The sequence below is a fragment of the Aquila chrysaetos genome, chromosome 2, assembly GCF_900496995.4.
Source record: "Aquila chrysaetos chrysaetos chromosome 2, bAquChr1.4, whole genome shotgun sequence".
NCBI lineage: Eukaryota > Metazoa > Chordata > Aves > Accipitriformes > Accipitridae > Aquila > Aquila chrysaetos.
In genome coordinates, this window is record NC_044005.1 from 39,073,864 (window position 1) to 39,092,662 (window position 18,799).

General features: G+C 39.2%; 1 protein-coding gene across 4 annotated transcripts in view; it reads right to left on the reverse strand.

Moving 5' to 3' along the window:
- Positions 1-18,799, reverse strand: part of DCAF5 (DDB1 and CUL4 associated factor 5) — a 76,943-nt gene that overhangs the window by 38,275 nt on the left and 19,869 nt on the right. For all 4 annotated transcript variants that reach the window (XM_030007405.2, XM_030007409.2, XM_030007410.2 and 1 more), the window contains exon 5: positions 16,167-16,296. In XM_030007405.2, the coding sequence (XP_029863265.1) occupies positions 16,167-16,296 (130 nt within the window). The remainder of the gene's footprint in view (positions 1-16,166; positions 16,297-18,799) is intronic.

An 18,799-nucleotide genomic window follows, 5' to 3' on the forward strand; every position in this document is an offset into this window, starting at 1 on the left:
AATTGCCCGAGATGTCTTCTAGAGTATTCCATCTCCATCAAAATTGCAGGAAAAAAGCAGTCAGCCATCTCCAAGAAAGAAGCTGGGGGAAGTTATGTTATTTTTTACAGTATTACACCAGTACTAATGCTCACTAGTACTAAAAAGGATGTCTGAATCAAGAAGCTCTAGAGATCTTCAAACTAATCAGAACCAGAGCTTTTGTTCTTTTTCTTTTTTTGGGGTGGGGAGAGAAGAGGAAGGGGAGAGCTGTGTTTAAGCACGTTCAGTGTTCAAATGACTATCTCTGCTTATCTGGTTGCATCATGGTGCTGCTCTGTACATTTAGTCCGTGCTACTTTTGGATTTTTTCACACAGGATTACATGAGGCAGTGTAGAGATGCTTGGATATGTTGCTCATGTTAGAACTGCCACTTCTGCCCGCTCCTTATTGCATGCTCCAGCAAAGGAATTTCAGACACAACACTTCCTTGCAGTTACTAGAAAGTTTACTGATGCATCAGACTAAAAGCAATACTCTCCTCTTGAAGACACAGACCATGACAGCTTGTGAGAAATCTGAAGACAATCCTAAAAGGGTACCTCTGAACAAGATGGGTGCCCCTTCTGCCAGAGGCATTATCTTTATGAATCCAGACCTAGACTACTTTGGGATTTAGTCTGCTTCCGAATTTGGCTCACCCAGCCAGCCATGGAATGCTGATGTTGCCTACCAGCTCTGGAAGCAATAGAGAGAGAGACACATGCACTTCTGAGTTTTTAAAAAAGTCATCTTGTATGATTAAGAGAAATATTTAGTCCACAGATGGAACATAACAACCCAAACACACATGCCAGAGCAAGGCTGAGGAGGGAGAGAATGGACAGTTACGTGCAATATGGTCATTTCCGTAGTTGCATATGCTGCACACAGGCAGCACTCAAGTGTTAACTAAATACCAGCTCAGCCAAACAATGGAAGGCTTTCAATCCAAGAGTAGCACCGCTAATGTAAATAAGTAAGTTTCTGCTGGCAGCTAGCAGGGTGAGGGAAGAAATAGTCTCACTGCACTCAGAATTTGCAAGAAAAGTCTATACCTGAAACAAACGTTTCCCTCTCCTCCTCTCTCCCCTTTTGTAAACAAAGAAGTCGTTTCACCCTTTTTTGAAAAGTCGACTGCCTGAGTGGTAACATAAGCTTAACCCAGGCTATTAAAAAGTTAGCTTGGCAACAGACAGTGGCCATTAAACCTGAGAGAAGATCAGTGTCTGGGTAGAAATAAAATAATAGCAGCATGCATGACAGCATTAAATGGAACCATTAAATAAAACCACTGAATAGCTTTTCTTGATAAGCTACAAATCTGACAATGAACTGCAGTACAGACACTGTCCTTGGGAAATGAGTGTCACTTAAAAGGGAGAAGGAAGGAAGGAAGGGAGAAAGTGTTGATATCATGAACAGCAGTGTGTGAAACTAACTTAATGAAAGAATGACCTTAAAAGGAAAAAATGAATTGAATGCTCGTAACTAATACACACCATTGCATACAACTGTGTTTGTCAGCATTTCTGTAACCACAAAATTGAGGAACTTCTAACTGTACAAAAAGAACTGGAATGAAACTTGGCAAACAGAATCTTGGCCTGGAAAACTGCAGAAAGGTTTGGGGTTTTATTTGGAAGAAAGTTATTCTGTGTGTGTAAAAACATACACAATTCTTATTTAGTCTGCAGCAAACACTTAGAAAGAGCTAAATGAACAAATAATAGAAAAGCAATCACAAGATCAATTAACATGCATACTTTTTTTTTTTTTTAAGTAGATTACAAGTCTCACAGAAATCTCAAGACAGTTTCTTTGAAAATCAGATAAACCATGTCCAAGTGTATGGAGTTTCTCTGTATGTATTCAGAAGTGTTAACAAATGTGAAGGACGTCCATCAGTGTCTTAAGATTAAAAACATACATAAGCAATACTTGGGATCTTATTATTTCTCAGTAACATGCTCATTTTTCTAAATTCTGTCATCACTATTCCTGATTATCTCACTACCTTTACTACATCCCCAGAATCCTTAACAGGAAGTAAGGGGTATTTGCTTGGACTTTAAAGAATAACCCAATAAAATAAAGGCTCTGTATTGTTAGCAAAACTAAACACCTTTGCTTTCCTTCAAAATGAACATACAAGTAAAATCAACTGCTTCTTCCAGGACTGGAAAAGTAGGGAATTTAGGTTGAAGATTCTGCATGTTCAAGAACATGTCATTCCTTCTGCTCTTTACTGTTAGAGTCAGGAACACGTAAATTAGTATAAAAAGGAATCCCCTGTCATTAATAAACTTTCATGCATAGCAAGCTCTAAGGTGAACAGAAGCCTCACCTCCAAACCAGGAGGGCAATAATTTATTAATTTTTTTATTAAAAGAGATTCTTATCTGTTAACTGACTTCAGAATCTGGAGCCTTAGAACATCAAACATCACCAGATTTATGTATCCAGAGCAGTCAGACTTCATAACAGCAAAGGCTTGCGTGGTTTGGCCCTTATGATCTAATTGAATCACTGAACGCTAATGTTGCTTCACCAGTGATCTCAGGCAGTTCTCCAGAAAGCATTATGTTTTCCTTTATTCTGCCTTCATTCACAGGAAAAAACCTACAGAATTTCAGTATTTTGAGGAATATGACACGAGCAGAGACATAAAGCATACTAAACTCTCCCCCTCATCTGTATTACTTTTATCCTTTTAGGACTTAAGGCTTACCTCTGCCATTACAGCAATTAAACAAGTAGCAAGTGACAACAACAAACAAAAACCCCCCTATTTGTGTGAATGTTTCACATCCTCCTCCAGCTCTATCCGAGGTTTGTTTTGGTCTTATTACAGACCTGTTCCCAAACATTCCACTGTCCTAGGCTTGCCCTCACTACAGATCGGAGAGTCAGTGGGCACAAGAATGTTCTATTCCCACTCTCTGCTTGAATCATTTACGTGTTACTGTAATGTAAGTAATAAAAGAGATCTAGTAGACAGTAAAATAGTTTTGCAGGAAAAGAAACAAACAAACCAAAAACATTTAGCCAGATTAAAAAAGAAAGTTGAGAATACAAAGTAAAGATCAACTGTCCGACAACCACAAGCAAGCTAGCTAGATCACCTGATCATTTTCCTCCTTTTCTAATCCCTAAATTCTACAGTCGGAGGCCATTATTCAGCCTTTCAGAAATAGTACCTTGTAGGATGGAGTACAGACTGTGAGAGAGAACACTGGTTAGCTGAATCCAGCAAAACACAAAGGAGTAGGTTCCATCAGATAACTAGAGAAGATGCAAATACAGCCAGGCATGGCATGGGAAGATGACCTTTAGGCCAAATGAAGGAACAGGAACTGTTTCCAAAATGAAGCACGCAGCAAAGTCAGTATAATAGAAAGAGCACAGATACCGGAGAACGTTACCTCAAAAATAATCTGAGTGTAAAAGTTGGTAATTCCTGCTGAAGAGTAAATGCATTTTCACACCTTAGTGTCTATGCAAAAGCAATCACATATCAATACTGCAGTTCTACAAAGCATTTTTTCCTACATATGTTTCTGTGCTGCAATTCTTGTATTGCATTAGGAAAGCTGAGTAACATCAGCCACAGATTTGTTCTCTCATCCAATAATATATATACACTCACCCCCCTTCTTTTCTCTAGCAAAGTTGCATGAATTTTTAATTTACCAAAGCTACAAAAGCTGAAACTAAAAAAAAGAGAGCAGCAACAAGAAAGTACGCCTTTCTTTTGACAGAAAAAGTGGCAAGATCCAAGATACTCCTGCAGAAGTCCAGTCTTGAATCAGTAAAGATTTTGCCTCTAATTGGTACAAGATGAATAGAAATTATCATGTAAAGCTAAATGAATGCAACTGCACACACAACTTTGGTCTCATCAAGTTGGTTCCACCACTGTTTCCCATGAACTGATGTTTCAAAGACTAATTCCCTTGTCTTACAATAGCATTGAACTAACATTTCAGATGTTCTCCCAGGGAATGCACTAAGAGGATCTCTCCCTTGTATTCAGTCATCAGTGATTTTTTATTTTATTTTATTTTAAGCAAAAATGGTATCTCTTATTTCCCTCCTCATTGAAATGAGGCATAAAGGCACTTAAGGCAAGGTTTATATGATCACAGACTTATTTCCTTAAGAAAGCAGGCTACAAAACCCCATTAAATCAGAGTTCTTTTGAACAACAGATTACTATTTTATACTTTTTAAATTTGCATTGCAAGGACAATACTTTGCACTTTAAATTCTTGCTTTGAAATTCTCTAATACACAGGTCTTTCTAAAGCTAACAAAAAGATTAAGCATCATGAGGCTTTTGAAGTAGGCAGAATTCCCATTCCTTGATACAGGAAAAACAGGGCAAGAGAGTTCAATCAACAGACCTACCTAACACTGTGAAACAAAACCAGGTTTCCTGACTTCTTGTTTACTGCATGAAGCTACTTATATTCTTGAAAATTGTGAACCTGAATACCACTGGTGCTTCTGGGAGCAAGCTGGATCCCACAGAGCAAAGGGTCAGTACCTATCATAAAGTGCCCAGCCAGAACCAAACCAGGGCTAGTGTGGGGATGCTGGTAGGTGTGAAAAAGTTTAATCATCAAATCAGAAAATCCCCATGCATATGATGGAGGGCTAACTATCTGCAACGGATAGTGTGATTTTATCTAATGAAGGTTTGAAAAAACTGTTAAACCAACACAGGAAAAGCAGAACAGAAGAGTCACCATAGCCCTGCCTGAAGAATTAAAAGCTGAACTACTAACAATACACATTTTTATTATACAATTTGAACCTCAGTATTCCAAAGCTTGAGTTGTGTGTCTGATCAACAAATCTGGTGATGCTAGAGGAAAGTAAAAAAATCTTTCTTTCTGACATTGGAAAAAACAAACTTCAAAGATCTTCAGTTTGCACATCAGTGGACTAACCTGAATACACTCCACTACAGGAAGGATACCAGCCTAAACATAGAAAAAGCTAAGCTAAACCCTCCATCCCAAGAGGGGCTGACAAGTTCAGGCATAAAGCAGGACTGCAAATGAGGTAAGGAATGTGTACATCTAAAGCAGAAGCTAAGTGAGAGGGTCTTTCCTATGGTACCGTCTGAGTTAATTCTACAATAAGGACAAGACGTAAAGGTGGGAAAAAGAGACTACAGCACCTGCTTCACACACTTGAATACCAGGCAGCATATGGCTGACTTGCACACATACTTAAGTATTTCTAGACTATCTATTAGTTGGTGCTCACACCAGCAACAGAAAAGATCACTTGCTCCAGAGTAAAAAAATCTAGCAATATATTCCCTGATTTACACCTTTTGCAACTTCAGCGCTGCACTTCTGTCCTTAAAAGGCAAAAAGAAAAGAAAGAATAAAAGAAAAAAGCATCAACTGGCCAGAAGCAGCAATCACAAAAAAAGGAGTCCACATACAGGGAAGTGCTCTTCCCAGCAGAAATACCACTTAAGCCATCAGCATGACTAAAGCCTTAATGACTGTCACCATCTCTCTTTGCCCAAAGTCGAAAATTCTTATTTGCAAGTACTCCCTTTTTTCTTCAGTGACCCTAGAAAGTGCCACTAGAAAGGCAGAGGAAACTACCTTAAGATGTTTCTAACACTAAAGAAGTAATCTGATTTTGGCTAAACCTGTGGCAGACAGTTTGGAGATTTATTTATGGTTGCAATAAGGAAAACAAACCCCAAAAAACATCCTAAGAATACCACTACCCTAGATCCCATTACCATTCAAAAGTTCCTTCAACACATCCCAAAGATTTCCAGAAAAGAATAATTCAATCCCAATGAATTTAAGCAACAATCAGCTCACTTTCTGTGACGTTAAAAGGAACTTTTAAGAAATAATGGAAAACAAATAGGTGGAAAAAAATTAAAAAAAACCAAAAAAACCTAAGTTTAGGTTCTATGTTATTTGGGGCAAATACGCCAAGTCAGACCTGTCAGGAGAGCTTCAAATTCTAGGTTGAGACACAGTTCAGCTGATCTGCCTCAGTAGCACAGAAGCAAAACAGATGAGGATGGTACATGTGTGGGATGACTTGTATTTACTGAACTGGGAGACAAATAGTTATTTGAACTATTTGAGGTGGTGTGGTTGATCCACACTGGTGAGTGCCTAAATAGCACTTAAAATTTGTTATACTGTCACCTAGCTAAATGAATTACTTCAAGCAGCATAAAGCAAGTCAAAATTCACAACAAATGGTTCAACTGGCAAGGGAAAGAAATGAACTGATAAGCTTGACATGAAAAAGTGGTTGCCAAGATACACACATTTTTCCTGCACTCATTAATACAGTGTTCTGCTCAGAGCAGGACTGACAAAGGTCTCCAGACACAAACATGCAGCACACTTCTGTTGCACTGAAATAATTTAAACAGGTAGCTGCCAATTCAATGATGTAGAGGACTCCTCCATCTGCAGGTATTTTGGCAATCCCAAAGCACACACATTAGAAGTGATTAGAATCACAAGCTGCTTTCCTTTACATCCAGGATCAAAATGCAAAACAGTCAAAAAAAACTCTTAAATCTCCACACACTATTCCTGCCATCCCATTCCTGTAGCCATCATGTAACTTCTTATTAAACACCTGTAAGAAAAAAAAAATTACAACCAAAGATACTACTTTGAGAAAATTCCTAATCCACCAGTTCTAGCCTCTGAAGAGCCCAGAATCTCACAAAACTCATTGTCAGAAGCAAACCCTGTGGTTACCCCCTGGAATAATATTCCCTGCAACACAATCATCAACAATACTGGATCCCACACTTGCACTTCCAGAAGTTCAGTATTCCAGCCAACGTACCAGACATCTTGGTAACACACACATAAAACTAGGCAACAGCTACTTTTTAGAGTTAGCTCAGGAAGGTAAGCTAGAAAGGATAAAACTCAGCATGTACACGAGCATTTCTCAGGAAATAACTGCTGTCTCTGTTCTAGTATGATCTTTAAGGATCAAATACCTTGAAGGCAGAGCCTGGAAACTAAAATTGGCAACCATTGGAGACCTAAATCTATGGACTTGGACTCAGTTACAGTGTTGGTTTTATGACCTTAGAATACCTTTTGCATCACCACACAGGTTTTCTAAAGTCCTCTCTATGCAACGGGCTATAAATATCACCTATGGTACAGAGCTGCAGCTACTCATCATCTCCCTTTCCCTTGCACTCCCACCCATCAACAGAAAAAAAACCAACAAAATAAACCATGTCTCTATTCAGAGGTAATACTTAGCCCTTTCTTGCAAAGATGCTCTATTTGACATGTATCTAACTTAACTCTGAAGAACTGTTCTGAAATTGCCTGTAGTTCTGACAGCTACCACTTTTATTTCAAAACCAACAATGGACTTGTGACCCTGAAACCTAGCTTTTTCAGCTACATGTCAGCATGTCAATCTAACACAAACCACCTGCAAGACTTCTACGTCCTTAGATTATCATGAGTACAGAGATATTCCATACCCCTCTGTAGAATGAAGTCATGTAGTATATACAGTGTTTTCCTCTTGCTATCAGAGACCACTGATCCAGGAACAAGAAGGTAATGCTCATCAGGTCTTTAAAGGGCTGTGAACTAAATGAAACAAGTGAAACTATAAGGCAAAGTAATCAGGAGCCAAGAACTGGATTTTCAGAAGTACCGAGTACCTGTGATTTCCAACAGATTGGGACCAGAAGTTACGCATTCAGTACATTAAGAGTTGGATTGTGTTTTCTTGCAGCACGACTAAGCTGAACACCTAGTAATTAGCACCTGGCAGAAAAAGCTCTGTCCAAGACAGAGACTTTAGAGAACACACTGTCTGTTGGAGACGCAGCAGCACAGTACAGCCACATCCTTCAAAGTCCTCCACACACTGGCAAGACCAACATACCCTGACATTCATAAACATGCTAAAGAGAGTTCTCCCTCAAGATCCCCCTGAATCTAATTAGTCTATTACAGGGAAGAAATTTCCATCTCTATATTTTCCTTACTACTTAATGAGCTAATTGCTAGGTGATTCACTGATCTCTAACAACAGGTATTCTTCCTCCATAGCTTGGGAGTTTGCTTCCTCCGAATTCTTAGTGCAGGGGGCAAATTTGATATTAGTTTGAAGTCCATGAAGAAAGCCTTCCTGATTGGTGTTTTTTGAGACACATATATTCATTTAATGTGAGCTAAAAAAGCTTGCTTAAAAAAAGCTTTGAACTGCAGTTACTCCTCAGCCAAGACAAAGAAAGAAATCAGAGTTCAATTAGTGTTCCTGTTTGGCTTCGTCTGTAAAGCATTGATGAAAACACTGAAATTGACACTCCTTTAACTTGGGCTTATTACAACTTGTATGATCAAGCTGGCTTTTAAAATATGCCATAAGGTTTACAGTCACCAAGGGATACCAGGTTTGCTCTGGTGGTCAAGGATTTTTTTTAACTCATCATTGGGCTTTTTGAGTACATTGACTTGTAACTACACAGACAGCATAGGCCTCCTGAACGTTCAGAAGAATCTTAAAAACATCTATCACACGTAAACGTTTCTACCTCACTCAGAGCTTGAATCCAGTAATCCAGTACTTAAGTTCTGGGGACAAAAGTGTTCCCAGAACTCAACACTCAAGACCGGTGTCCTGGAACACCATGTTGTACTGCAGGAACATAAAAAGTCAAGTGTCAAGCAGAAACACTCTGCTTATGGTTTATTCTCACGAAACAGGCAGCCTTGGAAGGTAAATCATCCTCAACTTTGGCTATGTTTCACCTCTTCTACTTTGTAAAAAGCCACCAGGAACACTTGTAAGGAACATGCTGATGAGACAAAAAAGGGGAAGGTTAGTGTAGCAAAAGAAACTGAAGCAAGTAAAACACTAATGCCACAAACAGCTGAACATATCTAGTATCACTGCTCCTCAAACAAGGAAGGTCCTGATTCCTTCTTATCTCCTCAGCCTTACAGGCTCCCCTGTCTCTTCTCCATCTGTGCTATTCACTGGGCCCTCCCCAAACCTAGTTCAACTTGCTAGGCCATAAGAAAGCTACAAAGCTTTTCCAGGTTAGTTTTCTAACCTAGCATGACGAGTTGGCTCAAAAAACAGGTCAACCACAGCATTAGTGCAACGGACATAGCAGGAATGAGGGACTGGGAGCTTTTACATAAGCCCTCCCAGGCTCACAAAAATGCACCGACATACATATTTCTGATAGTGACCCAAGACTTAGCATTTTAACCCTTGAACTGGACACACAAATGGATCCCACTGTGTAAAAAGCACAGGCTCAACACTCCCATCACAAGCAGAAAACGCTTCTGTGAACAGCCTTTTTGTAATATGAAAACCAGTTTAAAAGTATGTGATCATCATTAATAGGACAGGCCAACAATTTTGATGTCAAAAACTTCCAGATTAGTTGATATAAGGGGGGTGGGGTGGGGAACATAGAAAAAGAAAGAATTAAGGGGATAATTATCATATTATCTTAGGGAAAAAAGCAGCCTTTTGATTTCAGTGAAAAGAAGGAGATGGGCATGGGGCTGCATGGAAAAGGGGAGGAAGGGAGAACATGAGTACCTAAAAAGAGCTGGAGTTACACAGTAGTTGCTTGCAATATATATGTAAACTGACTTGCTGAGTTGGCCCCAGCAATTCTGTAACAATACATATTTGCAATACATATTTTATTGTAAACAGTTTAAAATGCACAGCTTCCAGACCCCATCTAGTGGTGTGAGTGTCTTATAACAGCTTCATTAATCAAGACCACATTTAAGCTTTTCAATGCACCGTTTTTAAAAAAGAAACAATACAGTTGGTTTCAGTTTAATGTCCACCTGAAAGAATGGCAATACTCACACGTTCCAAAAATAGCAAAATAGACTTCCAGAATCACTAGTCAACTTGTAATCCTGCTGGACTTATATTAGTTCTATTTTAACAGTGATTCATTCATATGCTATTTTTGAGGAGCCAGCCCACCACATTCAAATCTTATTAGTATACTGGGGGAGAAGGGGGGAATCTCAATTGCTGCACTAAATCTGAGACAGAGGAGATATCAAGCTGTGAATGAACTTTGGGAAAAAGCGAAATGAATCCGCCTCTGTATCCTGACTCAGTCAGCAAGACTAATCAAATTAGGACTATTTGAAGTGAGCTAAACTTTTCATAATTCAGAGCTGTGCAACTGTCTCTAAATTTCCCCATGCATGCCAAGAAATGCTGGCTTTTCAATTACCTTCTTCACTATAGTAGCCAAGCATAAAGCACTCCCACAGCCTCCCATCAGAAAGTTAACCAATTTCACAGCATATGAATAAAATCTACTCATAATCAGGACTTTTTTCTAACCCTAAGAATATTTTATTTTTAATTTGTAGAGGTGTTCACTGTTGCCTGACTAAAACCAGCAGATAAAACCAACTCTCCTAGCTGGAGGCATTTATCAGCAAGCTACAGGACAAATTCTCCTATAACCCAACTGGAGAAGAGCCATGTATTTTGGAGAAAAATACTCTTGTGTAGAAATCCTCAGATTTTCTGGATAAATAAGTAGATGCAGCTCATTTGTTTCTTACCAGCAGTGGAATCTATATCTGAATTCTCTAACCTACTAGGATATCACTACTCCATTAAAGATTTTGAAAATTTAGAGCCATTAATTTAAAACTGCACAATTAGCCATATTCCACTGACTCCATACAAGTTTAGAAGTTAACAGCAAATCACCCCTTGTCTGACACTGCATCATCAAGCTGAACAAAGGTAAAGAAAAACTATACCTCACCTGAGGAGCCTCTGCTGGTTAAAACCAGAAATTCAGCATTAAGCCTGATCCCCTTCAAATGAGTGAAGGCCAGCTGAATCCTGTGGCCTTATCAATCCTCACCTATATCTGTAAACAGTATTACTGCACCAGTGCTGTTGGTCGTAATACATGTTATCTGAAGGTATTGCTAGCTACAGTACTGCTATTGGCCACAAACAGCTAGTCTTTGGCATTCCAGGCTTTTCGTTTGCTTTCTGGATTTTGCAGGAGAGCAGCAGCAGGATTCCCCAGAACAGTCTCCAGTTATGAAGCAAACCAAGTAGTGGCTGCATCAGTTTAACTCTGTCTCCATCTGAGAACTAAGAGAGAACAGGACAGTAGTTGGGGGAAATGAGTTTTACATGAAGCGTTATACTAGCAGCAAATTATTAACTACATATAACCATTTCACCCTTCCCATACTGGAGGAGTGCTGCAGCCCTGCTTAACCCACTAGAAGTTACTATTTTGGCAATCCACAGCAAACATCTAAAAGTACCTACACTTCCTGCCCTTCTTTCTACCCATTCAACCCCTAATCAAAACCCCACTACCACACATCATGACAAAACAGCTAAAGTTTACCTGATCTAGTCATTTCTGCTAGCACCACAGGTGGAACGATAGGACTGAAACTCCCACAATGGTCACAGTATTATGAAGGATTACATCAATACTGAAAAAAAGGAGGAACTTCCCTTGGCAACTTATGGCATAAAATAAAGTCCTTCACAAGTGAACTTCATGCACAGCAATGGAAATAAAAAGGTAGGCTAGAGAAGGAATAGACAGATCTAGCAATTTTATACTATAGTTATATATTGTGCTATTCAACAATCCCAGCAAGTTAATACTTCCACATTGTGTCCCCCAGAAGCCTCTATTCCCTCAATCTTCCTACATCTCAGGCAGTGTTACATTTTCTTGAATACTGATGACAGTATAAAAGAGAGCTACAAACCTATAGAGAAGCAAGGTTTTCCACTATTAGAAGACTTTTATGACATTGAGGAAAGCAGCTGATGCAGTAGCCCTTCTTTGCTGTGCTAGTGTTCTGGCATGCAAGTTACACAGGCAGCTTCCTGTTTATCCCTAATTTATGGAGAACTTCAGGGTTGTTTAACCCATTCTGCCTATAAAATTCGTCGGCCAAAACGCTTTTGGCACACTCCTTACCTGAAACTACACTTTGTGTCCTTTATTATTAATAAGAATATGGAAAATATACACAAACTCCCTCACATACTAATTTCAGTTCTATGTAAACTCTATCACAAGTACTTACAGCATTATGTGGATTACTTCATCCTTAACAAAAACTTTTTTTTCCCTGATAATTAAGTTCGCAGTGTATTTTACCCAGAAGAGACTGTAACAAACTAAAATCCACAGATGAAAATCTAAATTCTGGCTTCCACTTCCTCACTGGAGCGAGGATTGTATCTTAACTGATCAACAAATCAACAAAATTGTTTCCTCATAAGACGAAGTGAATTGGTCCCAAATACATTAAAAATCAAGTTCCATATTTCTAGATTAGCAAACTAGATCTGCAGAGACCAGTGGGAGTTTTGGCAAATGTTCTGCTATTTTAATAAAGACTAAAAACCCAGTCTAATTTATTTAAATATGAGGGACTCTGGCTTTGGCCACCCACTAGCAGGACACAGCTCACTCTGACAGTCCTCTTCCCTGAGAACTTCCTGGGAACAAACTACAGTGGCAGCAGAGTGCTTTATGACCCTTTTTTTCCCCTCAGCCAGCCAAGCATACCCTTTTCACCATGTTTTGGGCACATCTCTGATCAAGCAAAGGAGGAAAGCTGATGGCTGTCCCAGAAAAGTGGCAGCTGAAAGCAGAATTAGCACCTGCATTAAGTTACAGCTTGCTCAGCCCAAGTCTGAGGCTCTAAATACCAGCCAACAGCATTTACTTGGTGAGGAGCAGCCTGTCTCTTACTATTTACTTTCCTCTTTCCAAGTCCTCTGGGGAGGAGAGGGCTGTAGGCAGGAAGCATGTGCCTATTTTACACAATGCACCACACCTAGTAGGTGCACATGCTTTAAATTCAGTGCTTAAGGGAACAGCTGTGTGGTATACACAGTGTATGTCCAGCTGTACAATAAGGGTGTTGGACACATTCCCCTATGCAGGAAAAAGTGGCGTGACCTATCCACCTCCGAATTTCAGTACTGTAGTTCCAAGGTATGACATTTAACCATCACCATTTAGCTTTTTAATTGGAAAGATTTACTTTGATCAGATTAGGACCAGAAAAGGGTAGCTCTTGTCCATCAGATGTAAGCGTACAAGCTTTCACAATTTAATTTATTCAAGTCCTTCAAGACGGCCCAGAGGTTCTAACGTAAGAAAGCCTTTCCCCTCTGCTTTCATCGTTCAAAACAGACTGTAGAATTCAGATCTGTCAAAGGTTATTAAATCTTTCATACTGGTGCTAAACCTGGAGAAATACGAATTACTTGCCAAGAAGCATCACCAATTAAATTCTGTTATAGCTATTTTATATTTGGCATTAGAAAGAACAATGCCACGATACAACTAAAAATGTATGTCCTTAAATGTATGAGCACAGACTATTATCCCATACACACACAGTAGCCCCCAACAAGCTCACAGCAAGCACTTTGCCTTGTCGTTAAGACTGAGGAGAAGGCAGGATAGCATCTAGACTGGAGATCTGAGTTTCCATGACCTGATAGCTGCTACCACCCCAAGCAATTAACAGTTTCATATATAAGCTGAGAAACTTTGGGAGATCAAAGTCTCAATGAGAATAGCTAAAAAAATAACAAAAAGGCACTATTTCCACTATTACAAAGCAGCTGTTAAAATCTGTAAGAGAAGAATTCCTTACCCAAGTAATCTGCTCCTGCATTTGTCAGGGTCAATGCTTGAATCCTTAGTGGTACTTAGAATAGAATCATAGAATCATTTAGGTTGGAAAAGGCCTTTAAGATCACTGAATCAAACCGTTAACCTAGCACTGCCAAGTCCACCACTAAACCATGTCCCTAAGCACCACAACTACACATCTTTTAAATACCTCCAGGGACGGTGACACCACCACTTCCCTGGGCAGCCTGTTCCAATGCTTGACAACCCTTTCAGTGAAGAATTTTTTCCTAATATCCAATCTAAACCTCCCCTGGCACAACTCAAGGCCATTTCCTCTTGTCCTGTCACTTGTTACTTGGGAGAAGAGACCTACACCCACCTCGCTACAACCTCCTTTCAGGTAGCTGTAGAGAGCGATCAGGTCTCCCCTCAGCCTCCTTTTCTCCAGGCTGAACAACCCCAGTTCCCTCAGCTGCTCCTCATGGGACTTGTGCTCTAGACCCTTCAACAGCTTCATTGCCCTTCTCTGGACACTTCCTCTCTCTATTCCTGTTAGCCTTGTCCTTTCCAGCTACATGGGGTGATCCCATTTCAATTTGCTATTCAAGTGAAAGACTTCATCTAAATTTTGCATCCATATAGAATTTCTATTGATATAAGCTATACCACTCTACCAACATCATTCCTTCTATATATCCACACTCTGAGAATAAACATCTGAAGAGAAATGTTTTGGGGTAACTCCCTTTCGAAAACAAGACCAACTCAACCTGTGGAAGTTCTTAAATCACAAAATTGAGGTAGAGCTGAAAAACAAAGAATCCTGCAAAACTAGTATGAGGCCAACTGGCTTGGCAAGAGGAAACCAACTTTGTCCATATTAGTTCACAAGGAAAAACCAGGCATGAATTGAAGTTAAAATGACAGAAATTTTATGGGGAAAAAAACCAAGAAACATGTTTTGTAAGAGCAAAATAATCCTAACGTCTTATATTTCTCTCCCTCTATCCAGTAAATGCTGAAGTTAGTAAGTAACTTTCTAACATCAAATTAAGACCTAGACATAAAGAGTTTGACAGGGATAAGAGAAGACAGCTTACGCCACTTCCGAACCCCCTCCCAGTTAAATTTTATCAAACCTAAATTTAACAGCAGACTGTACAACAGCTGCCAACAAGGGCTCTGGCAAACTTTACAAACATGAGCAAGCTCTACAGCCACCAGCATCAGCAAACCAATTCTGATTCAAGCTTAAAAATAAAGAACAATTCAAACCATTAATGTTTACAATTTAGGAATAATAAACCCTCCTGAAACCATAATTTGGTTACTATTGTAATGGATGTCTAAACATTTCAGAATTTTTTTAAAGCCAGTTATAACTAACTTCATATGAGATTTCTTTTTCTGTCTGTACAGTACAAACCCAAGAAGAATTTTTAGTGATATGCACTTCTCGACATGCCAAGAAATTAATCAATAAGGGGAGAGTCAAGTATATGCTACAGAAGATTTTAAATAGCTGAGGCTACTGTGCTGTAAAACAAGTACTACCTGTTTTCTCCTCTTTTCACCTTTTTAAAATTATCCTTTCTGTGTTTACACTTGTAACTGGACATGTAAAGATAAAAGTTGCGGGGGAGAAACATTTACTCGAGGTACTCAAATTTTTTTCTGATTATTATGATAAAAAAGGGTAATTACTTTCAAAATCTGAAAGACTGAAAAAGACTTCAACAGAAGCTTGATCTATCATGCATGCCAAACTCCAGTATCAGACATTGCATACGTCCACTTTAGAACCCAGTCTAACCGCACTTCATGCTGCAAACTTATTCTCTTCTTTTCATTTGTTTAAAGTTCTATGCAAATCCAGAAGCATATTATGCAGCCAAACTGATTATCCAGGTGTCTGTATTATCCAGGAAGTCATATAAAACTCGTAAGTGCTGAGTAAAAAGTTGCCTTGACCACAATCTCTAGTCAGCCACTGAAAACTGAGCTGGGCAGAAAAAACAAACTGTAAACCAAGCAGTGCCCACCACAGCTTCTTCCAGTATTAGCAAGCCAGTGCTAAATATAATGATGAGAACTTGACGCAACAATCCGAGTTAATCTGCAGTGGTAAGGCCAGGCAGGCTTCCAAAAAATCACTTACCTTAACATTGAAGATTTAGCCCCATTTTAAAACAAATTAGATCGTATGTATGAAGAACATTAATTATGAAAAATAATTTAATTCAGCATTACTAACATTGCTGTTAACTTTGTTCTGCATCTTTTCTTCCCATCATATGTTCTGACTTAAAAAAAAAAAAAAAGAAAGAAAGAAAGAAAGAAAGAAAGAAAGAAAGAAAGAAAGAAAGAAAGAAAGAGAGTGGCATGCCATCACCTCTCATGGGAAAGAAATAGCACAGCATAAGACAAGGACAGCCAGATCATACCTCTGAGGTTTACGAATATCCCAGAGTCCCACACCTTCCTTAGAGTTGGCAGTAGCCAGTAATCTGGGTTCTACTGGATTAAACATCACACTGTGAAAGGCTGATGGGTAGTGTGCCAAGCAGAAGGGCTCTGTTGAAAAAGTTGAGATTTCCGACATAAGAACAAACAACGCACACAACTGTTTGATGCAATGAGTTTGGCAGCTTAATAAGGAAACAGCATAACAAGATCTGAAGATGTGGAGACATGTTCAAACCATTTCTCAAGATGACACATCCAAAGCAATATAAAATCTAAGGTTTTAAAATCCACCCACATGTACATTAACTTTGTCTAAATATGGAAAAGGACATATACTGGATTTCAAGACACAATTTTGCTTATGGAAGGTTACCAGAGTTTAAAACTAGCCACTCAAAGATCAAGTATTTCAATCTTCTTAAGGTTCATGACCAAACGGTCATCTAATAAGCACTATACATGGCAGGGGCTTCTGAAAGCTTCCTAGCAATATATGCCTGGAAGCTTCCACAGCCATTGATGATCACCCAAACTGTAAATGTAGCAGCAATTACTATTACTTATATGGGAGAATAGTATTACAAAAAGTGAAATAAGTTTGTATGGAACTCAGCTCCAAGCAAGCTGCCAACCCTGGGGAAAAGAGGCCTGCCACCTAAGTGCTGTACAAGCAGACAAGAAGGGTGTTCCTCTTGTATAAAAAATGTTAACAGTTGGCTTTTGCTGTTCACACACAGAGTTAAAAACATGCTCATCCAGACTCTTTCCCTCTCATCTTGATTAGCATAACGAGACTGTGTTTGGCCTGCTACTCTGCCCTATTCATTCCATCAAAATGCTGTCTCCATGAAGAGTGGGAAAAAGCCTTGACTTTGTCATCCTTCTCTGTATCTTTCTGCTAGCTTTATGGCTTTAGGCACAGACTAATTCTCTTTGTTGTGTGTATCTTTTGTGGCATGCTGCCACTCTTTCACTCAACTAAGAAACCAGAATCAATGCCTATTTTGAGCCAGGGATTATGCCAGACTTTTCCATTCACTGTTTGCTTTAATGCAACCACTGTGTTGCTCACATGCTCGGGAGACTCTGTTACTGCCCTTATTTGAGCCACTGTGTGCAGGCACCTTTAGACCCACAAGCACCTCCAAAGGTACTTCATTTTCTTTCCTCGTATCCCTCATTAAGACATATAAAATGTGGTTAAACAGACAACCCTCCCAAATTCCCAATATCTTCTGAAACTACTGCCCATCAAGCAACTGAAACAGAATTAATGGTTACTTGTCCTGCCCCATCTGTATCCTCCTTTTATGCTCTATTACAAGCTTTTTGACACAGGGACTTTCCTTTTTAGTGTTCATTTAGCAGAGATCAAAACAACGGTCTCTGATCATGGCTGAAGCTCCTTGGTGCTATTAATTGTCATAGGAGGCAGAGGTAAAGGGAAGAACAGGAACAAACTTTTGTTCTGCCAGCCTGCCCAAAGGCTTTAGGGATTGTTGTTGGTCTGCCAGCAGCTCCAAATAAGGTTTAACACCAAAACTGACCTTCTATATTTGCATCATCAAATCAGATCCCTGCTGGGACATAAAAGGCTGTGTTATTAAAATGGCAGCCCTCACTGAGAAGCAATGGCCTGCATTAGCTGAGTGAAAAGACAAACAACATCAGACTGCCAAATAAAGGAATTGTTTTTTAAAATAAACTTTTGTGTACATTTGTTTAGTCAAATCATTGTCACTAATTACCGGTGGCTTCCTTCACACCTTTATTATAAATCGCCTGGCCTGGTACCACAGTTTTCTTCTAAGATACCAGAAGTTGCCTTTCAGCCTGTCAAAGAGAGATTACAGCAGCTAAACTAATGAGGCACTAAGTCACTTTAATTAAAAGTAGGGGGATTACTTTTTTATTTTTCTTTATGCTCTTTCACAATTGAGGCTCTTATACACTGGAGTATGAAAATGTTTCTCAAGGGAGAAGCTCAACACCATCTCTAACAAAAATTAAAAGTGCATTTATAAAAAATACTGCATAAATCAGTCAGCAGTGAAAGACAGGGAGAAACAGAAGGGGAATAAAACTCCTTTTCCAGCTCCTTTTAATGCACTATTTTAAACTAGGGGTTATTTGCAACATTTTAATGAACTGGCCACTCAGGGTAACTAACTATACTCACGCTAGCAGGCGTAGTGCCTATTCCCATGAAAATACCATTGCAGACAAGGGGATTAATCCAGTGACAAGCATTATATTGTAGTAAACATTGGCAGGGCTCACATATAAATGCTGACTCAGGACTCCTACATAAGCATGCAAATGCCCTTTATTTAAAATTCAGAGAACCTGAGACACTACTCCAAAAAAGCCCCAGACGTACTGCAGCCGACATGTCTTCACACCATTTTCACTAGTGCAGCCTTCTTATTCAAAGTCTCAGCAACAGTAAAAGCAATAGCAATGTTTAACTAAAACAAAGAAGGACAAACCTCATTTCATACAATTTCAGAAACTCAGATCAGATTGGACATTAGCTTATGATACTGAGCAGCTTCATACAGATGCATTTAAGCATCTAGTCCTACCAAATGTTGACATCCACTGTCAGCAA